This window comes from Cryptomeria japonica, chromosome 1 (assembly GCF_030272615.1).
Source record: "Cryptomeria japonica chromosome 1, Sugi_1.0, whole genome shotgun sequence".
Lineage (NCBI taxonomy): Eukaryota > Viridiplantae > Streptophyta > Pinopsida > Cupressales > Cupressaceae > Cryptomeria > Cryptomeria japonica.
The window spans coordinates 673,593,361-673,610,845 of record NC_081405.1 but is presented as its reverse complement, the minus strand read 5'-3'; the positions used below and the strand labels follow the sequence as shown (position 1 = coordinate 673,610,845).

Here is a 17,485-nt window from a genome sequence, read left to right as displayed (position 1 = left end):
TCACTTTGGAAGAATAGGAATAAAAGAGATGAAATTAAAATTTTGAGTAGACAAAGAATTTGAGCCATATAAAGAGCTAACTTCCAAGAATATGTTTGAGTTTTCCCATTATTCAAATGAGAAACCAAAACCACTGAATCCATCTCACAAATAATCTTTTTACAACCTAGGTCACACACTTTTTCCATGTGATTATTTGTAGCAATCTCCATGAATGAAGAAAAAGAGAAGTGGACTAACCCAATATTATCCCTTCCAATTCCACCAATCCCTATAGCTCTTGGATTACCTTATGAAGATTCATTAGTATTAATCTTTTAGAATTCCAAAGGAGGAAGAGACCATTTGCCAATTCATTCACCTTGCTCAAAGATCACCTTAGACTTAAGGTTAGTTGAGAAATTCCATTGCTCCAAGTCTAACTTTTGAGAAATTAGATTAAGGTTAGTTGAGAAATTCCATTGCTCCAAGTCTAACTTTTGAGAAATTAGATTATTAGAAGAAAAAGAATAACATCCAAAGAGTGGGTGGCGTCCAAGGTTTCTTTCAAAGAGCTTAGACAGGTTGCCTCCAAGGTTTCTTTCAAAAAGCTTAGAACCTTTTGCCAAATATCCCAAATAAGACTTTGATAGCCTTGGAAAATTTGACTATTCATCTCCAACCAAATTTACCAAAGGATGAAAGTAGGTCATATATCCCATGCAATCAAAAGAATAAAGGCTAAGGTAGGATGGAAGTCTTGAGTAGCCTAAATTTAGATAGAGAAGAAACACGAACAAAAGGATGATTCCAAATAGACCACCATTGTCTCCACAAGGCAATAGAAAAGGAGCATTGGAAGAAAAGAAGAGACACACTCTCTTCACTAGATTCACATAGAACACTAAGAACCCCTTCTAAAATTTATATAATTACATATACATTAAAAATTTAGGAGCTATGTTTTAGAGAAAAACCCTTTATAACTATGATATTATTGACCCATGTTTCACGAGTAGTGGTTCACAAGAATCCATCTCTCATGAGAATGAATGGTCCACTTAGCACTCATTGCATCTAGGTGATGCTCACAGGGGATAAATATTGCTATCAGGATTCAACTGTGTAGATTTTGAGTCAAACTTATTGACCCATGTTTCACAAGTAGTGGTTCACAAGAACCCATCTCTCATGAGAATGACTAGTCCACTTAGCACTCATTGCATCTAGGTGATGCTCACAGGGGTGAAGCACTGGGACTTCCCGGGAGGTCACTCATCCCAATACTACTCCAGCTCAAGCGCGCTTAACCACAATGTTCCCTCCAAGGTTAAACCCACTTAACTTGCAACCCCATTTGCAAAACCTTCATCAAGTGTTGTGCCTTATGAACCATTCATTATAGAGCCCCTTTAGCTGTGGAAAATACCTCCTACTTACCTTTATAACTACTAAAAAAAAAAGTCTACGCTTCATCCCTAAATATAATGGATATTATATGAACCTTTTTATTTTTTAATAAAAATACATTCTTCTTAATTATCTATGTTCAAATTAATATACAAACTTAAAATAAAAATATTTAAATTTTTTAATTTCTTTATTTAATTATATTATAAATACTATTTTCTATTGAAACATTAATTTATAAAATCACATTTATCAACTTCTATTACATAAGAAATGAGTCTTTCAATACTACACCAAAACTACTACTGCTTAAATTTTTTTAAGAATAAAGAAAAATATTGACTGTTAGAGGAGTGTTGTTTAAGTGTGAGAATTTTCCATAACTAACTAAATGTCTATATTAACACACGTTTCAGATCTCTCTTAATTAAGGGATAAGATTGAATGGACTGGCAATTTAACAAAATAATAAGAAAGATGGTGAGAAAAAAGGAAAGTTCAGGAAGTTTGTTTGGATGGATGACAGAGTTTTTTTTTCTTTTTTTTTCATAAATTAATTATTAATTATTAAGCCAAATACTGGAGTTATTGGCCACCTAACTCTCCTCGAATCTAATGATGGTTGATGTGGGAAGAAGTGGTTTTTGTGTGTTTTTCTGGTATTTTCCTAATATTTTGGTGCACTTTGTCTAAGGTAGACGTAGTAAAAGTACCAAGTTTGAAATGATTTGGAGGTGGGGTTTGTAAGTGGGTGTTGTGTTATAGAGCGAGCAATCCGGGACCGTCACAGTCAAGCTTCTTCCCAACATCCCTGCCCTGTACATTCATAGATTTGATTGTAGTATTGTCTTGGTTTGGTCTGTGATTTCTGATCTGTGAGTCAAGTTTTTTTGTTATGATGGGTCAAGGTGATGAGTTCAGAAGGAGGTCCGATTCTGAGCATGCAGGGGAGTGCATGGAGACTAATGGGAATAACCCCAGCTACAATAGTATGGAGCATGTTGCAGAGTTCCAGTGCCCATCTCCAGAGGAGTCAGTGATGGGGGAGAGTGAATGTGAGGTGGTTAGGGAGAATTCAATGGTGGTTTCCAACTCCAGGAGCTCTACTGCTGCATCTGAGATTGTTTTTGAGACGGGGAATTTTACAGTGGTTTCTAAGTCCAGCAGCCATGGCAGCAATAGTAGTAGCCAATACCATGTTTGTAGATTTTGCAGTAAGGTCTTCAGCTCAGGAAAAGCTATGGGCGGTCATGTGAGAATACATGGAGCTGGTAGATCTAAGAGGCATTCCTCTAGCAGTAGAAATGTTTCTAGGGGTGATTTTTTAGCAGAAGATGTTTGGGTGAAGAAATCTAAGGTACCCACAAGTAGATCCAATGGGAACTCAAACTGGGTCGAAGCCCTTAGTATTGCAGGGGAAGGGGAGGAGGGAGACGACCTCAAGGAAGAAAGAAATGTGAATGTGAGTGTTGAGCAGAGGGAATTAAGTGATCAGAAGACCGTGTCTCTGTATACGCTTAGGAGGAATCCTAAGCGAAGTAGGAGGCTGACAGATGAGGAGTTTAGCATGGATTTGACTGCCAAGAACACTGTAGCATGTGTTGAGTGCGGGAAGGAGTTCGCCTCATCGAAGGCATTGTTTGGTCATATGAGGTGCCATCCTGAAAGGGACTGGAGGGGAATTCAGCTCCCAAATGATTCTCATTACAATACCACAGGTGGTGATATCGTCCTTCATGGTGCTGCTCCAAGCTCTGGCTTTTCCTCTGTCTGTTGGCAGAGCTCTCAGGGATCAGAAGATGTAGAGGAGAAAGGGAAACAAGAGGTAGCTTCAGATAATGGGAGTGATAGAGAGAGCATGAAGTCAACAAGAGTAGCTCATCATCCAGCCTCCTATAGCCTGTTCAACTGGTCTGTGACTGCAAAAAGAGGTAGGAGAAGACCAATTAGGTTTACTCAACCTAAAGAGGAGGATACTGAAGAAGAAGAAGCAGCAGCAGAGGTAGATAATACTAAGGAGCTTGAGGATGACAGGGACACTGCCCATTTCCTTGTAATGCTTGCCTCCAGTGCAAGCAATACCAATAACACTAATGAGGGTAATAGACAGGTTGAGAGACTGATGCCGGGGGAATTAGTTTATCGTTCCAAGAAAGGTAAGCGTGAATCTCAGGGAAGTTTTAAGGGTTCCGAGGCAGGACAAGAGGATCTGGGCTGGAAGGAGAAGGTGAAAAAGAGGACTGCTAAAACTAGTAGACTAGCTGAATTGGGTGCAGGGCTTGCAGGGAAATATGAATGCAGCACATGCAAGAAGTTCTTCAATACTCGTCGAGCTCTGAGAAGCCATAGATCAAGTCACAAGAAACTCGAGGGTGGTTCTGCAACTGAGAAGGTGATAGACGAAGAAATTACAGCAAAGGGCAATAGTGCTTTGATGATTGAGTACCATCCAGCTGCTGTGAATGATATGGATTTGTCACCTGCAAGAGAAGAAAAGAAGAGTGCTAATCTCAGTCACTTGACTGAAGAAAGGAGCTTACAGCTTGCAATACAAGTCAAGAAGGAGCAAGGGCACGAGTGTTGTATCTGCCACAAGGTCTTTTCATCAGGTCAAGCTCTTGGCGGGCACAAGAGATGCCATAGGATAGCTGACAGAGTTACAGAAAGGGCAGATAGTGTGACCTCATCTGAGAAAAAACCAAAGCTATTGAGAGATCAAGTGAGAGAGCCTCTTTTTGATCTCAACCAGCCTGCACCAGCGGAGGAAGACGATTTGGAAGCTGCTTATGCTATGGTGGAAGTGGTTCCTGCTGATGTTGTGGCCATTGATACTGGGTTTAGGTATGTAGAGTGTAACATGTGTGGCTCCTTGTGCACATCTATAGATGAGTTGAGGGCTCACCAGAGTACCCATGCCTAGATGCCACCATTTTGATCACATTTTCCATTTGGAGTAATAATCAGGTTGGGGATCCAAACATTTTGAACATTTCATTCTCTAGAAATTCTCGTGTAAGCACAATTGTTTAGAAATTTCTTTGTCCTAGTTCTACAGGGGAAACCACTTGAAGATTTCAAGCCAAGATAAAAAAAACTGGAAATTTCTGGTTTGATATCATCAGCAAACAGTTTATGATGGTCCAGATATACTTCTGATATGGGGAAATTGCAACCATATGCCAATGAGAATACACAGAAATCATTTTGCTTCTAGATATAAATCTACACCAGCAGCCAAACTGGCTTCTTTCATTTGACTTTATTTATTCTTTATCCTATCATGGATATTTGATACTTGTTTGGTGTAGAATTTGTACAGAAAATCCTGTACAATAACATTTTGCCCTTGTATACATTATGGTTCACTTCTGAATGTGTTAAAATAATAGTTTATTGTTTTTAAGGTTGAGTTGATTATACTTGTAGACTGTTACCATTTTATCTTTTCTGGATATGGATTTCCTGTTAGCAACAAAGGCAGGAATAGCAAAGCTGGTAAGATGATATAGAATTCTAATCAATTTATATATAGCTTCTTGTGAGCAGGGATGTTAGGTTAGGCACTGTCAATTTTTTGATTTATTGTAGCTTTTGTAAAAATGAGGTTATGAACTTCCCACCCCTACATCAAGCAACTGTAAGATTTGGACTTGAATCAATTTACTTGTAAATGCTAAATACAAATCCATGCCAAACTAAGAAACCTAGTTCTGGGTGAAAATGGAGGAGGGCTCAGACTCTCCGTTTATCCTCCTAGACTCAGCTTGAAATCCAGAGGCAGTTACAGCTTTTGAAGAGGGGTAAATCATCATCAAGAGGACTGAAAGTAATGCTGTGAAGAGTGGGGCAAATCATTATCTAGAGGACTCAACCTACCAATTTAAGATTCCAATTCCATAAGGTTTTGCTCTAGATTACAGAAGAGGAACATGGCAGCTGACCTCTCTGCAACAGTAACCTCGGATATAAATCATAGAGATCATTTTGTTGGAAGGACTAAGGAGTTAGTCCAATATTTCTCCCAATTTTTCCTCTGGAGAAATACTAAGTCCATTGTTGAATAGGAGTCATATCTGCCATGACTCTAGTCAAATCTGAAGACTGTTTATCAGTAGTGACCTGTTGTAATTTTTTTTGATATGTGTGAACATCATATAACTATTCTCAATCTAGTTATCTTTTGGAGCTTTATACACAATTGTGCATCACTTTTCAATATGTTTGACAATTTAGGTTGGGACTCGGAGAACTTTGTTTTTCGTTTTCTGGCTATGTTCAGTAAATTAAAAAAAAAAATTGCAGTACTTGAGTTCTTTGAAAATAAAGGAGCCAAGAAGCACCGAAATAAATGGATTGTAAGAATGAGGTTTAATAGTCAAATTTTAGTCATATCTGATTTGAGGGTCTAATGATAGTGGAGGTCAGTAGTGTGAGGTAAGTTGTCAAGTTTGGGAGCTTGATGTTCAATTTTCTTTTAAGATAGAGCTGAAGTTCTGTAGTTGTTACCTTTCCAACTTTAATTAATATAAAAGAAATAGATATAATGATGAAGAATATTTTGTTAACAATTTCATAAGTAAAATATATATCATAGAAAAATAATCTACTTTTACAAATTCTAATAAAAGAATTTCACTTTAAAGACGTAAAATTTTCATAGTTCATAATGTTAGCTTGAAAATATCTGAATTAGACTATGCGAGTTTTTTTCTTCATCGATTCAGATCGCACTCCATCATCCACCATTATTAGGATGAGATAGCAAGAGAAGAGATTTGAATCATACTTCATGATCTATCATTACCATGAAATAACAAGAGAAAATTCAGATCACGCTCTATGATCTATTATCAGGAAGAGATAGCCAGAGAAGAGATCTCTTCAATCTATCATCAGGAAGAAATGGCAAAAAGAGATCTTTTCCGTGATCCATTACGAGGAGGAGATAGCAAGAGAAGAGATCTTTGTTACGATCTATTATAAGAAAGAGATAGCAAGAGGAGATATTTTCCATGATCCATTATCAAAAAGAGATAGTAAGAAAAGAGTTCTCTGTTCTTGCTATTTCTTCCTATTCATGAAGTGTGATCTAAATTGTTGATGAATAAAAAATTCACATAATCTGATCCAAAAGTTTTCAAACTGAAAATTTTGACATATTAAATTGAAGTCCCCATAAATTAAATTTTTACTAACACACTAAATTAATATGGCTTTAAAGAGACCACATTTCCTAGATGTTCTTTTGGTCTTTGAGATGGCAGTACAGCTAAATTTAACTTGAGTAAACTTTATAGTCCTTTCATATTGAATGGATTACCCACAACACTCTGGAAGAAACATTATGCCTGTGTACTTGTCTATTTAATTGGGGAAAAAAATGTTTCTGGCCTCTTGTGCCAATGGGACAGTTTCACAGAGTCCAAATGAGGCTTGAATATGATTGTTTCTCAGAAAAGCATTACAACTCATAAATGACAACCAATTAAATAGGCCTCCATAAATTTTATTAATGCCTGAATACTGAAATTAGTTTGGCAATGACCCCATATAATGGATTCCTGTATGGAAACTTATGCAGCATCTATCATTGAATCTTACATTAAGTTGGCTGTATACTATTTTATATTGTTTTCTTGCATGCAAAAGGGTCAAACAATTGCTTTTAAAAGGTAATAAACAAGGATCACAGGGCATTGTTTGTTTTTAAAGTTTTCTTTCATACCCCGGGTGGGGTTATATTAATTTTTCTTTTCTTTTCAAAGCAAAACCCTGGATTTGTGCTTGCCCAATACCCGTCAACCCTACTCTGAAAGGACATTCAAACCATAGGGAAAAGTAGGGTACTTCACTTCAAATATTTTATTGTAAAAGAGATAAAAAATATATAATAAGGAATATGATTTAGTAGTGTAGCATTTTAATTTCGTGTCTTTCAAAATCTTATGTCTCGCTTTTAGATTATTGTTTTTTTTACAGGATTGACTGTTAAATTTCTTAATTATTTTATTTAGTTTAGATTTATTTTATTTCATTTAATTAAGAAGTTAATATGGAAGAGGGATGGTCAGTTCTTGATATCCTCCTCCCTCTGCCTCCTACTGGTTTTGCTGTCGCTGCTTAAGCAACTTTATTGTTATTTCTTGTTATTTCTGTTATCTTGCTTTTTCGACACTGTTTGTGTGACTCTAAGGGGCGACCTTATGTCTTCCTATATTTTTTTGTGTTATCTTGGTTCAACTTTATTTTTATTTATGTTATCTTGCTTTTTGGACACTGGTTGTGTGACTCTAAGAGGTAAACTGAGGCACGTACTCATCAAAATTTTTTGCTTAAAAATTATTTGATGTAATATTTATTTTAAAAGTTCTTTTAATACATTTATTTTACTTTTGTATGTAAATTTTAATTTTATTTTTAAAAAATTCACCATTCATTATTTTCTTAATTCAATTGTTTAATTTTTACTATGATAAATATAATAAATATTATATACTTATTATGTTTAATAGTTTCATATTAATATATATTTTTAAAAATTGATTTTTTAATATTTTAAAAAGTTTTTATTTAGGATAATATTCTTAATATTAATTTATATATTCTATATTTTATTTGGGAAGAAAATAATCTTTTTTAAGTGTGGTCTAGGTTAATTTAATAAAATATTTTTATTGTATCCTAACTATATTGGTAGAATGGGGTGGATTTTAATGGGGAGAGTATGTTAAGAAACACTTCTTAATTTATATTTGACACCTATTTAAAGGTCAATTTATCAATTTTTAATAATCAACATAGTATTAATGATGTCTTATTAAATAAAAACAATTGATAAATGAAACAAAATGTAACTCAACCATTCTTGTGGTATGGTGGGTCATGCTTGCATTACTTGTTTGAAAAACAGGAAACAACACTTTGTTTGAAAGGAGTCAATTCCTTCATTTTATGAGGTTAGAAAGCATATATTAAAGAAAAATCCCATATGAGTTTCTTGTTGTTGCTTCTGGATTAGATCGTGTTCATTTATTTGCATCAACGTTTTCGGATCACACTTTGTGGTATGGTGGGCCATGTCTGCATTACTTGTTTGAAAAACAAGAAACAACACTTTGTTCGAAAGGAGTCAATTCCTTCATTTTACGAGGTCTAGAAAGCATATATTAAAGAGAAATCCCCTATGAGTTCTTTAGGGTTGGAAGAAAGATGTGTCAGATCCTTGTCTTAAAGAAATTTAGATTTAGGGAGAAGGGATCGTAATATTGTTATTCGTGTTATCTTGCTTTTTGGATACTACTTGTGTGACTCTCATGGGTGACCTCATGTCTTCCTATGTTTTTTTTTAGTGTTATCTTGCTTTTTGGATACTACTTGTGTGACTCTCATGGGTGACCTCATGTCTTCCTATGTTTTTTTTTGTGTTATCTTGCTTTTTGGACACTGCTTGTGTAATTCTAAGGGGGAACCTTATGTCTTTCTAATTTTTTTGGAATGTGTGAAAATCTTTAATTAATAGAAAATGATACACATTCATCAAAATTTTTTACTTAAATTTTTTTTGATGTAATTTTTATTTGAAAAGTTCTTTTAATACATTTATTTTACTTTTGTATGCAAATTTTAATTTTAATTTTAGAAAATTCACCATTTATTAGTTTCATAATTTTTTTGTTTTATTTTTGCTATGATAAATATAATAAATATTTTATACTTTCCCATTTTAATAGTTCGAGATTAATATATATTTAAAAAATTTGATGTCTATATTTTAAATAGTTTTTCTTTAGGATAAATACTCTTAATATTAACATATTATATATTTTATTTGTGAAGGGAACAATATTTTTTAAGTGTGTTAATTTAATAAAATATTTTTATTGTATCCTAACTATAATGGTAGAATGAGGTGGATTTTAATGGAAGAAACACTCCTTAATTTAAATTTATCATTTATTTACATGTCAATTTATTATTATTTTTATAATCAACATAGTATTAATGATATCTTATTAAATAAAAAATTTGATAAGTGAAACAAAATGTAACTCAACCATTCTTGTGGTATGGTGGGCCATGCCTTCATTACTTGTTTGAAAAATAAGAAACAATACTTTGTTTGGAAGAAGAAGGATCAAAGATCTTTGGATCAATTATTTAAAATGCCTTGATTTTGGGTGGGTTGGTTGGTTCTTTTGTAATGTTTTTTCTTTGTAGTCTCTTAATTGTTCCTCTTAGTTATTTGCTGGTTGTACTTCTTGTTCAATCCTTTTAGTTGTACAAGGTTCTATATGTAACTCTTTAAAAAAAACTAAATTTTAAGTAAAATAGTTATTAATTTTTTTTTTTATGTATTTTCTTATCTATCTACTTACATAATAAAATATATATTAGAAATAATTATTCATTTTAAAAAAACTTAAAGTAAAAGTTTATATATATAGAACATAATTCTTATAATTATTTTAGTATTATTGAAAATAAGATAATTAAAAGTTAAAATAAGCAACGTCTATATTTCTTTTGTTATCTACCGTTTAACTTATTTATATGTTTATGTATATATAGTAGTTTAGATAGATATTAATAAATAATATTCATATAAATATTGTAAAGAAAAGTACTTTATTTATATAAGTTAACTAAGAGAATGTTCACAATTATATAAATTTCAATATATATTATCTCATAAGAACTTCAAATAAAGAATTAATATATGGAAAAAATGTTTATATATATATATATATATATATATATAATTGAAGATATATATTTTTTGAAAATAAATCTTGGAAGTGAGGAAATAAATGTAATTAATGAAAGTATTTAAAATTGTAATTAAAAAATGAATTATTTGTGTGGAGATTTTGGAATTTATGATATCTTAGAATTAGATTGAGAATATAATAATTTGCAACTTGTATTGGAATTAGAATATTTGCACCTCTTTCTTGGTGGCTTTGGAGGGCAATTTTCTTCTTCTTGTTCTATGCGTTTAGTGTGTGTGTTGATCTTTTCTTTGTGGAAGGTTTCATGCTTACCTTGGGCTATTGCCTTAGTGTTTCTGAGTGTTTGTGCTCTTTGCCGACAGGAGGTTGCTTGCCTTTTTCTTTCTTGGCACGATAATTCCCTGCGATTCTTAAATTTTGAGGATTACTGAGACTTTGGTTGTGTTTGATTTCTCTCGTGGAGTGCATGCAAGCGATTATGGGATACATGCAAATGAGGTAGGGGTGCATACAGGCAGAGCTAAGCATCAACATAAACTCTTGTTGGGTGATCCATCTAAGAGTGCAACTAAAATTAAGAAGGTGAATGGGTGTTTGGAAAGGAACACGAATCGCCTAGTTTTGGTGATTCAATCTGAATTGATTTCAGAGGAGGTGGAGTACTAGTGCAAGCATGCTCTCATCTAAAAGTTTATGGGGCTTCGCCTTTCCCTGCCAGTTTTGGAGTCTTGGGCACGAAGGGTTTGGAACCTAGAAGGGAAAATGGAGATCTTGGTTGCTGCTAATAATTATTTTAGTCATGTTCTCATGCATGGCAGATCGAAATAAGGCTTTTGAGGGTCCCCTTATTTATTTAATTAGGTCAGGCTTTTTATCAAACCCTGGTATGCGGGTTTTAACTTAGTTGAGGTGCTTCCCTCTAGTGTCCTTGTCTGGGTTCATCTTCCTCGGCTTCCGCTCGAGTTTTGGAAGAGTGATATTCTTCATTCTATTGCACTTTTGTTGGTTAAACTAGTTGGTTCTACTTCTTAGACTCTAGATCGTAAGGTAATTTATTATGCGCACGGGTTAGTGCAAGATCATGGGGGGCCAAAAAGTGGCGATGTGAAAAAAATAGCCTTTTCCACTCGCCTAAAAACACAAAAATCCATGTTGACTTTTTGCTTGGCCTAGGTGTCAGGACACCTTGGCATGGTAATTACGTAAGCAAATCGGATATCGGATAAAATCGGATATCCGATAATATTGGATATCCGATTTTTATTTGTAATTTTAAATTAAAAAATATATTATATAATATATAATGTAATATTATATATTACATATTATATAATATATAATATATTATTATATTATATAATATTAGATTATAAAATATTATATTATATTATATTATATAATATAATAATATATTATATTATATAATATAATATATTATTATATTATATATTATATTATTATATTATATATTAATGCAATAATATATTATATAATTATATAATGTAATAATATATTATATTATATATATTATATAATATTATATTAGATAATATATTATTATATTATATATATTATATAATATATAATATATAATATAATATTATATATTATATAATATAATAATATATTATTATATTATATAATATAATGTTATTTTAAAATAATTTAAGTATAAAAATTAGATATCAGATTTTCTAAGACAATATATTTCGACTGTGACAACCCGTGAGTTATTTTTAACCCACGGGCTGCATGAGTTTGTGGACATCCCATATCTGGTTTTTTGCCCAAAAATTGCTAAAAAATAGATTGAAAGGTAAGAATTCTATTGTTTTCAATCATTTTCATTCAATTTTTGTATTTTTTTTAATGTTTATTTGTTTTTTCATTGAAAATATGGTTTTTTTTCATGAAAACTAGGTTTTTTAAAAATCAAATACAAAATTGTTTAAATTTGTTAAATAAATTCAATTGTTTAGATTCAATTAGGTTAAAAATGGGGGATAACAATGAAAACATTGATCAACCACAACCGCAACAACCAAACCCTCCTTTGCCAAACCCCCCCTCAATTCAGGATTTGATTGCACAAAATTTGAATGAATTGAGGTGGATTGTAGATGTATATCGTAGGATCCCTCGTTTAAACCCAATGTTTGATCCTCTCACATCGATCATAAAGAGTATGGAAACCATGACTAAGGAGCACAATGGCGCCCTTTTGTGGCGAGATTCTATGAGGGAACAATATGCAAATGGCTTGTCGTATAAGGAGATCAAGGATCTCGAGACATTGAAAGCTAATATCGCCTCATTGTTTGTGAATCCCTGCACTGGTCAACCCGTAGACCCCCAAAAAATAAAACTTTCTATTAAATGGTGCACAAATGATGGTATTGTAAATTTTTTTTGGGATCGTTGGTGGATGGTTTTCGACAAACCACCCAACAACAATCTTGATGTCCCCTTCTACTTCATAAAAAAATTGTATGCTGAGTTTGTTTTAGGCAAACATGTGAACTACTTTGACATCCAACCTTTCTAGGGTGTGGGTTTAGGTATGCCCCAAAATAGACCTAGGGCAGTCAGAGTAGTCCAGGGCCCATATGTCCCCCCTCCTCCTATTGATCCCCCATCTCCAGTGCAGCATCTAGATATCATTTGTGAGGCGACTTCATGGACCATATCGGTTATTCACTCTTTGAGTAGCCTTTTGGTTTCTCAGGCTGGGTCAATAGCTCAACCTACTTTTGATGGTAGCGGTGCATCCGGTGGCGCTAACACATCATCCTCGACTCCACACATATGTGTGCCCCATAGTTGTGTCATGTGTGGGCATGCATGCTTGGGTCCAATTGGACAACCTGTTGATCCTCCTGCGAACAGTGCAGATTATGAGGTGCATGAGATGCGTGATGCACCAGATGTTATGACATAGATTGGAGGATACCCTGGGGAGTCCTCACATGCTAGAGGCGAGGAGGCACCATCATCATACATTGATGATGTAGTGGTAAGATTTGTATTTTCACAGTTCATGCTATATTTTAAATGAATATTTATAATCTAGATAATTATATTAAGTACTAATTTTTATTTACATGGTCTATTTAACATTTGATGACCAAGGAGGAGTTGAGACAGATTCAGGAGGGCACCTTGTCGGCCATTTCATTTGGCCTTGATAGCTTGACGGTACATATATTATTGCACCTAGTTGTTTGTATTTTATTGTACATACATGCTCATCATTTATATTGGTATTAATTAGATTATGTAGTAACTTGCATGTATATCTTATTTTACTCTTGTAGGGCACAAGCAACACGAGTGTGGGGTAGTGTGATTTAGGATCTAGTAGTGCAATTGGAGACAAGGGAAAGGTAATTGAATGCAAATATGATTGAATGAATAGTTTAAATAACTTATAGTGATTATACACATCTAGACATAGATTGATAGTTTCATATACTTGTTGTGTATATGTATAGAGAATTCTTGGCTTCACATCCTTGATGACTACACCCAGTATACCTGAAGATGATGAAGAAGAAGAGATGCCTCGAGTACATGTGTGTTTATTTTATTTTGTGTTTAGTAGATATAATTTGTTATTATCAATGACAATTATATGCTAACTTGTATCAATGTCATGTTTCTGAACATATGTAGGTTGTGTATGAAAATATTGAAAACATACCTCCTCTACCAAAGACATACATCAAGAGTCCTGCAAAGCCGAAGAGAAAACGTGGAGATGAGGTAAACATGAATAGTTCAATTATAGTTCATTTTTATGTTAACTTTTTGAATGTGAATTATATAATATAACTAATATTAATTGTGGTTTGTTTTTCTTGTGTAGGATCCTTCAGAGCCGAGCAATGCGGTGAAGAGGATTGATTTTGATGATCCATCAGCAGCTTAGGATGTTATAGATAGTTTTGGGATGCTTACATGTCTAGTTGGCATGTATATTTTGTATATGGACATACATTCACGTATTTAGACATACATTTTGTTTGAGTTGGTGTTTATGCCATATTTGTGTATGGACATACATTTGTAATCATTTGACATTTTTATATATACAAAAGTTGATATTCGATCATATAAATTGTTGCTCATCTGTGAATGGTGTTATCATGGAAATCTTTAATCTTCATTCCAATAATTAACAATGGTTAATAATGGTTATTTAATGAACAATACAATTCATTTCATTTCATCGTAAGTGTTGTTTGTATAATGAACAATACAATTCATTTAATGAACAATACAATACAATTCATGAACAATACAATTCATTTAATGAACAATATAATACAATTCATTTAATGAACAATACTTGATACAATTCATTATTACCCTATGCATGGTCCTATTTTGCCCCCCCACTCGGTTGAACGCTATTTTGGTCCAATTTCCCCCCCCCCCCCCCATGCCTATCTCGGTTTTTCAAGTTTCCCTATAGTTTTATTAGGGCAACAATTTTTCGGTTGGCTAAAAATTCGTCAGTCTCATTCAATCGAATGTTGTCACATGGCCAATTTATCGTTCTGTTCGTCATGATGACAAACCGTTGGCTCCAACATGTCCAGTTAGGCATTATTACCCTATGCATGCTCCTATTTTGGCCCCCCACTCGGTCAAGTGCTCGGGGTCATACCCTACTGACGTCGTCCCTTGAGTGTCCTAAGTGCTAAAAATTGTTAAACTTTGACGAGCCCTAACTCAGAATCCGTGGCACCTGCGAACGATCCATTTGAACCTATGGGGCCACGAGAGGGCTCCCTACAAAATCCTATCTCTCTTTTTCAAGTTTCACTACGGTTTTATTAGGGCAGCAATTTTTCGGTTGGCTAAAAAATCGTAAGTCTCATTCAATCGAATGTTGTCGCGTGGTCAGTTTCTCGTTTTGTTTGTCGTGATGACGAACCATTGGCTCCGACATGTCCAGTTAGGAATTATTACCCTATGCATGGTCCTATTTTTCCCCTCCACTCGGTCGAACGCTCAGGGTCATACCCTACCAGTGTCGTCCCTTGAGCGCCCTAAGTGCTAAAATTATCAAAATTTGATGGGCTCTAACTGAGAATCCGTGGCACCTGCGAATAATCTGTTTGAACCTATGGGGCCATGAGAGGGGTCCCTACAAAAGCCTATCTTGATTTTTTAAGTTTCCCTATGGTTTTATTAGGGAAACAATTTTTCGATTGGTGAAAAAATCGTCAGTCTCATTCAATCGAATGTTGTCACGTGGCCAATTTCTTGTTCTGCTTGTCGTGATGATGAACCGTTGGCTCCAACATGTCCAATTAGGAATTATTACCCTATGCATGCTCCTATTTTATCCCCTCACTCGGTCGAACACTCGAGGTCATACCCTACCGACGTCATCCCTTGAGTGCCCTAAGTGTTAAAAATTGTCAAACTTTGACGGGCCCTAACTCGGAATCCGTGGCATCTGTGATCGATCCGTTTGAACCTACTGGGCCATGAGAGGGGTCCCTACAAAAGCCTATCTCAGTTTTTCAAGTTTCCCTATGGTTTATTAGGGCAGCAATTTTTTGGTTGGCGAAAAAATCATCAGTCTCATTCAATCGAATGTTGTCACGTGGCCAATTTCTTGTTCTGCTCGTCGCGATGATGAACCGTCGGCTCCGACATGTCTAGTTAGGCATTATTACCCTATGCATGGTCCTATTTTTTCCCCCCACTCAGTCGAACGTTCGGGGTCATACCCTACCGGCGTCGTCCCTTGAGTGCCCTAAGTGCTAAAAATTATCAAAATTTGATGGGCCCTAACTCAGAATCCATGGCACCTTCGAATTATCCGTTTGAACCTACAGTGCCATGAGAGGGGTCCCTACAAAAGCCTATCTCGGTTTTTAAAGTTTCCCTACGGTTTTATTAGGGCAGCAATTTTTTGGTTGGCAAAAAAATCGCCAGTCTCATTCAATCGAATGTTGTCGCGTAGCCAATTTCTCGTTCTTCTCATCGCGATGACGAACCGTCGCCTCCGACATGCCCAGTTAGGCATTATTACCCTATGCATGGTCCTATTTTCCCCCCCCACTCGGTCGAACGCTCGAGGTCATACCCTACCGATGTCGTCCCTTGAGCGCCCTAAGTGCTAAAAATTATCAAACTTTGACGAGCCCTAACTCGGAATCCGTGGCACCTGTGAATGATCCATTTGAACCTACGGGGCCATGAGAGGGGTCCCTACAAAATCATATCTCGGTTTTTCAAGTCTCCCTACGGTTTTATTAGGGCAGCAATTTTTTGGTTGGCAAAAAAACGCTAGTCTCATTCAATCGAATGTTGTCGCGTGGCCAATTTCTCATTCTGCTCGTCGTGATGATGAACCGTCGGCTTTGAAATGTCTAGTTAAGCATTATTACCCTATGCATGGTCCTATTTTTCCCCCCCACTCGGTTGAATGCTTAGGGTCATACCCTACCGACGTTGTCCCTTGAGCACCCTAAGTGCTAAAAATTGTCAAACTTTGACAGGCCCTAACTCGGAATTCGTGGCACCTTCAAACGATCCGTTTGAATCTACGAGGCCACGAGAGGGGTCCTTACAAAATCCTATCTTAGTTTTTCAAGTTTCCCTACGGTTTTATTAGGGCAGCAATTTTTCAGTTGGCAAAAAAATCGTCAATCTCATTCAATTGAATGTTGTCACGTGGCCAATTTCTTGTTCTACTCATCGCGATGACGAACCGCCGGCTCCGACATGTCCAGTTAGGCATTATTACCCTATGCATGCTCCTATTTTTCCTCCCCACTCGGTCGAACACTTGGGGTCATACCCTACCGGTGTCATCCCTTGAGCGTCCTAAGTGCTAAAAATTGTCAAACTTTGACCGGCCCTAACTCAGAATCCGTGGCACCTGCGAATGATCCGTTTGAACATACGGGGCCATGAGAGGGGTCCTTACAAAATCCTATCTCAGAATCCATGGCCCTAACTTGTTCAATGAAAAATATAGATAAACAAGCATTACATTGTAGACACATAATGATCATCAATATTTCCACGTATTGTATACACATAATTACCATTACACTTGCATGTGACATCCATGAAGGGATATGCAAACATGATTTTTTTTTCATTATCAATACAACTACGCCAATGTACTCATGTACAGATACATTGTATATCATCAATATAACTAAACCAATTTTCTCATGGATATTGTATATCATCATAACAAAGTTACATCAATTCGCATCCATATACAAATACAACATCCCACTTTATCTGCATCAGACATCCTCATGTCCTAAGAGAAAAGCTTACGTACAACAATGGCTGCATATAAATGAAGACCAAAATAAGTAACCTTTTTATGC

General features: G+C 35.1%; 1 protein-coding gene across 1 annotated transcript; it reads left to right on the top strand.

Moving 5' to 3' along the window:
- The first annotated feature begins 2,004 nt into the window (after nucleotides 1–2,004).
- LOC131026765 (uncharacterized) lies at nucleotides 2,005–4,803 on the top strand. Its single transcript, XM_057956715.2, has one exon. It carries the CDS (start codon nucleotides 2,285–2,287, stop codon nucleotides 4,307–4,309), a length of 2,025 nt encoding a protein of 674 aa, XP_057812698.2. The 5' UTR covers nucleotides 2,005–2,284; the 3' UTR covers nucleotides 4,310–4,803.
- Nucleotides 4,804–17,485: the final 12,682 nt, after the last annotated feature.